The following is a 3,880-nucleotide window of genomic DNA, read 5'->3' as shown; positions in this document are numbered from 1 at the left end:
TGCACGTGCCCCCATCCCCTCTATTTCATGTCTTCCCCATGTGCACTTGTGCTTCCTCAATAAACATTAATATCACAAATGAAAATGATACTTAATACAATAAAGGGCATCCGGTGTACTAAACTCCAGTTACGGGCAGGGTTGGAAGAAGGATCGGACTATAAAGGTCTATCGTACGCAGTCTTACCCAACATTTCTGCAAGAGCCTGTTTTCACGGCTCGAACCCGTGACCTCCTGGTCATAGAACAACAATTTTACTAGTTACGCTAAGGCTCCCTTACGATTACTTAATACAATAAAAGATCAAAATAAGATTCCTATATTCAGTAATCTTTTTTTTAATTGAGACTTTTTATATGACTAGAAGCTACAAAGGGATATTCTAAAAGCTCCACAATAAAGTACATTTATCTTGATTTACATAACATAAGATGATTAAGATCTCCTTGTTGTTTGCCCTTCTTTTTTTTTGGGTGATGGTTGGGGATTGAGGGAGTTAAGCAAACATTAAAACATAAAGACAAAATTGAATTACATTTGATCATGAATGCCAGATTCCACTGAGAATGTTTCTGAATCTATTGGAGGATAATTTCCTGACAAGCTTTTTTGCATCTGAAACTTCAGCTTCTGCTAGCTTCTCAATGTTTTTCAGATACCCAGAATTTGCAATTTTCTTTCTTGCACTATTGCAACTTGTTAATGACATGAGTATAGAAAGCAATAGCTTCTTGTTACCAAAATTTGCCTGCTCAGGGTCAAGCATTTGTAGCAGCAAACCAATATTTTGATCACTTTGTACAAATCTCTTTTGGTTTCTTGGCACAATAACCATACTTGATAGTGTTTCAGCTGCCATTTCTCTAACCTCAAATGACTTGGAATCAAGAAAATTCACAAGCTCAGGCATAAATCCAGCATCCCCCATTGCTTTCTTGGCCTCTTCTGATGTTCCACATAGCCAAAATGCTGCCTTTAATGCCAATTCTTGAAGTGAACCATCCCCATGTCTAAGAAAATACAGAATGTGATCCATAAATCCATTATTCAACAGAATGTTCACTGAATTTACTGATGAGAAACATAAATTCACAATTCCCCTCAAGGCCATTTCCCTTGCTTTAGACGAGAACGATGATTTCGGATCCAAAACACGAGCTAGAGCTCGTATTCCACCTTCTTTCATGATCATTTGTCTAGTTGATTCATCCCCAGAAGCCATACTTTGTAAAAAATCAATTGAACTAATTTGTGTAACCTCATCTTTAGACCTTGCAAGCTTAACAAATACTGAAATTGCACCTTCCTCAATCATAAACCTCTTGATTTCTTCAACCCCAACAAGATTTTTCAACACCCCACAAACCAAACCAACTAATTCACCAACAGAATCAACCTCAGTACATAACTTCAACAAAACAGTAACTCCACCATGAGCTGAAACTGACCATACATTATCTGAATTCTCTGTTAGCTTCTGCAAACATCTTGCTGCAAATTCTTTACTCAAACCATTCCCACACTCTAAAACTCTAATTAGTGGTGCAATTATTCCTGTAGAAATTAAACAACTTCTATAGGATTGATACCCTGCTATTACAGATAAGGCCTTAGCTGCCTCTTCTTGAAGATTATCTTCTTGAAAATCAAGAAAATTCACCAACCGAGAAACAAAACTATCAACTTCAATTGCAACTTTAACATACCTATCATCTTCTTGAATGACTTCATTCAAGGCAATCAAAGCTTGCTTCTTCATTTCTGAAGAACCAATCTTGAGCCTTGACAACAAATCCCTGATATAGAACTTAATATCATCGCGAGAAGCTCCAATGCTCGGCCTTGAAACAATAATAGCATAGCTCTGAGTTAGCAAACCGAGAGAGTAAATCTCAGAAATGTTCCTTACATGATTGTCCAACTTTGAGGAAATTATATCAAGATCACTTTGCATGAGGAGTTTCCCACTATAAGAAAATTCCATACAATGCTTTGAAAGTTCATTGCAGTTTTTGAGGGTTGCATTAATGGCCTGAAGAGAGCTGCAAAGTGGAGGATAATTTTCAGTTGAATCACAATTTTCAATGACAGAGAGACTAGAGAGAAGTTCTTCAAGCTTATTGCGAATAGATTGCCATTTCACGGGAAACACTTTGATTGAATAAGAAAGAGATATGAGTGAAGAAATGAACACAATTTCTTGCCGGATTCTTGATTCTCCGGCGGTTGATGCAACTGGATTTTGTGCATGTTCCGTTTCAGTAAACATGTTGGATTTCATTGGCCCATTTTCCGGCGAGATGGGGTCGGAAGAAATGTAAAGATTCCGGCGAATTAGTTAGAGTTTTTTGGGAGGAAAATCAAGACAATTCAATAAATTTTATCTTGAGGAGAAAGAATAGCTCTGCCTATATTGTTCATGCTTATCTTCAGTTGATGTACAGAAATTGTGAACGGACTGAATGACAAAAATAGCCTTGGCAACGGTGTGACAGATGGATTGATTTGTGCGAAGATATAGGGGTATTTTTGGTATATCAGTTGCAGAATGGTGGCTAGTTAGTTAGGAGATGAAACAAGTTTAATAAGAATGGGAGAATTATTAGGGAAACTGCTTTGGACTCTTGGAAGTTAGGTTCAAATTTTATACACCAAGAGAGATTAAAGCAATTTAAAAAGAAAACAAATAATGATGGAATTACTAGAAACAATTTTTTTATATCTTGTAGTGTATCAGAAGTTTCATTTCATCTTTTACCAATCATTTCGAAATTATGCAGAATCTTTGTTAATTATTTGCTCTATTGAATGTCTCAAACAATAGACAGAACTAGATTTTTTCCCCCCTTCTATTACTTATAAATAAATTGAAGTCCTTTTCTTAGGGGTGACAGGAAAGTATATATAAGCTCTAGCTGCAAAACACAAAACAAAAAAAAGGGAAAAGTTTATATTAGGCTGCAAGTAATAGGAAAAGAGAATTAAAAATTAACGAATTTATTTTATAAAGTCATTGTCTTATCATGAAATGGTTTGATCCACAAATAGTGGCTTGCATTGTTGCAAAAATATAGCTTCACAAGGAATCTTGTGAATTGTGATGTTCTTTTTGTTCTTTTCAATTGTTGCTTTTGCGTGTAGTCATCTACTATTATTTTGCTCATGTACATACTGTTGTTGTATGCTACTTTCATGTCAACAACCTTAGATGGAACATGATACCCATACTACAATGTGAAGATGAAATAGGGAAATAAAAAAAAAATGGTGTTTTCACTCTTCACGGGAAGAGTTGATAAAAAAACAATCAATTATAACTTAAATAGAAGAAAATGATCTTATAATAATCTCATGTATTTTATATTACCGATCTCCTATGCCCTAATATGAGAATCTTCTGCTAAACGAACAATATAACTAAAGGAATATTCGTAATTGATCATATGATACCGAACCCTCCTTAAGAAGATAAAACAAGTTTAACAAGAATTGGGAAGTTAATAGGGAAGTGCTTAATTGGATTGTTGGAAGTTAGAGGTTGGAGGCTTTGGACGGATGTTCAAGTTTTATGCTCCATATATAGAGGTCTCATTTCAAAGAAAGTCTCACCAAATTTGAAATAATAATTTTTCCTAATCTGTATAAACAACAATATATTTCTAGAAGTATCATAAACAAGAAACTCAGCTTGTATAGTATATAATGTAATTTATTAGGGACAGAAAGGGTGTATCAAAAGTTTCAATTCATCTTTTAGAAACCATTTGAAAACTATATGACATCTTTCTTAAGTGCCTCTGTTCACATAATGCCTCGATACACAGCACTAAGTTGTTTTGCAAATTCTTTTACAGAAGTGGTCCTTTTTGTGGAGAGAGG

The 3,880-nt window shown here is 34.9% G+C and overlaps 1 protein-coding gene across 1 annotated transcript; it reads right to left on the bottom strand.

The window, feature by feature from the left end:
• Positions 1-381: 381 nt before the first annotated feature.
• On the bottom strand, positions 382-2,625 carry LOC107818342 (uncharacterized). The gene has a single exon (XM_016644338.2). The coding sequence runs from the start codon at positions 2,280-2,282 to the stop codon at positions 543-545; it is 1,740 nt and encodes a 579-aa protein (XP_016499824.1). The 5' UTR covers positions 2,283-2,625; the 3' UTR covers positions 382-542.
• Positions 2,626-3,880: the final 1,255 nt, after the last annotated feature.

The sequence above is a fragment of the Nicotiana tabacum genome, chromosome 3 (assembly GCF_000715075.1).
Source record: "Nicotiana tabacum cultivar K326 chromosome 3, ASM71507v2, whole genome shotgun sequence".
Taxonomy (NCBI): domain Eukaryota; kingdom Viridiplantae; phylum Streptophyta; class Magnoliopsida; order Solanales; family Solanaceae; genus Nicotiana; species Nicotiana tabacum.
Note: the sequence above shows the minus strand (reverse complement) of the source record. Positions and strands in the feature narration are given on the sequence as shown.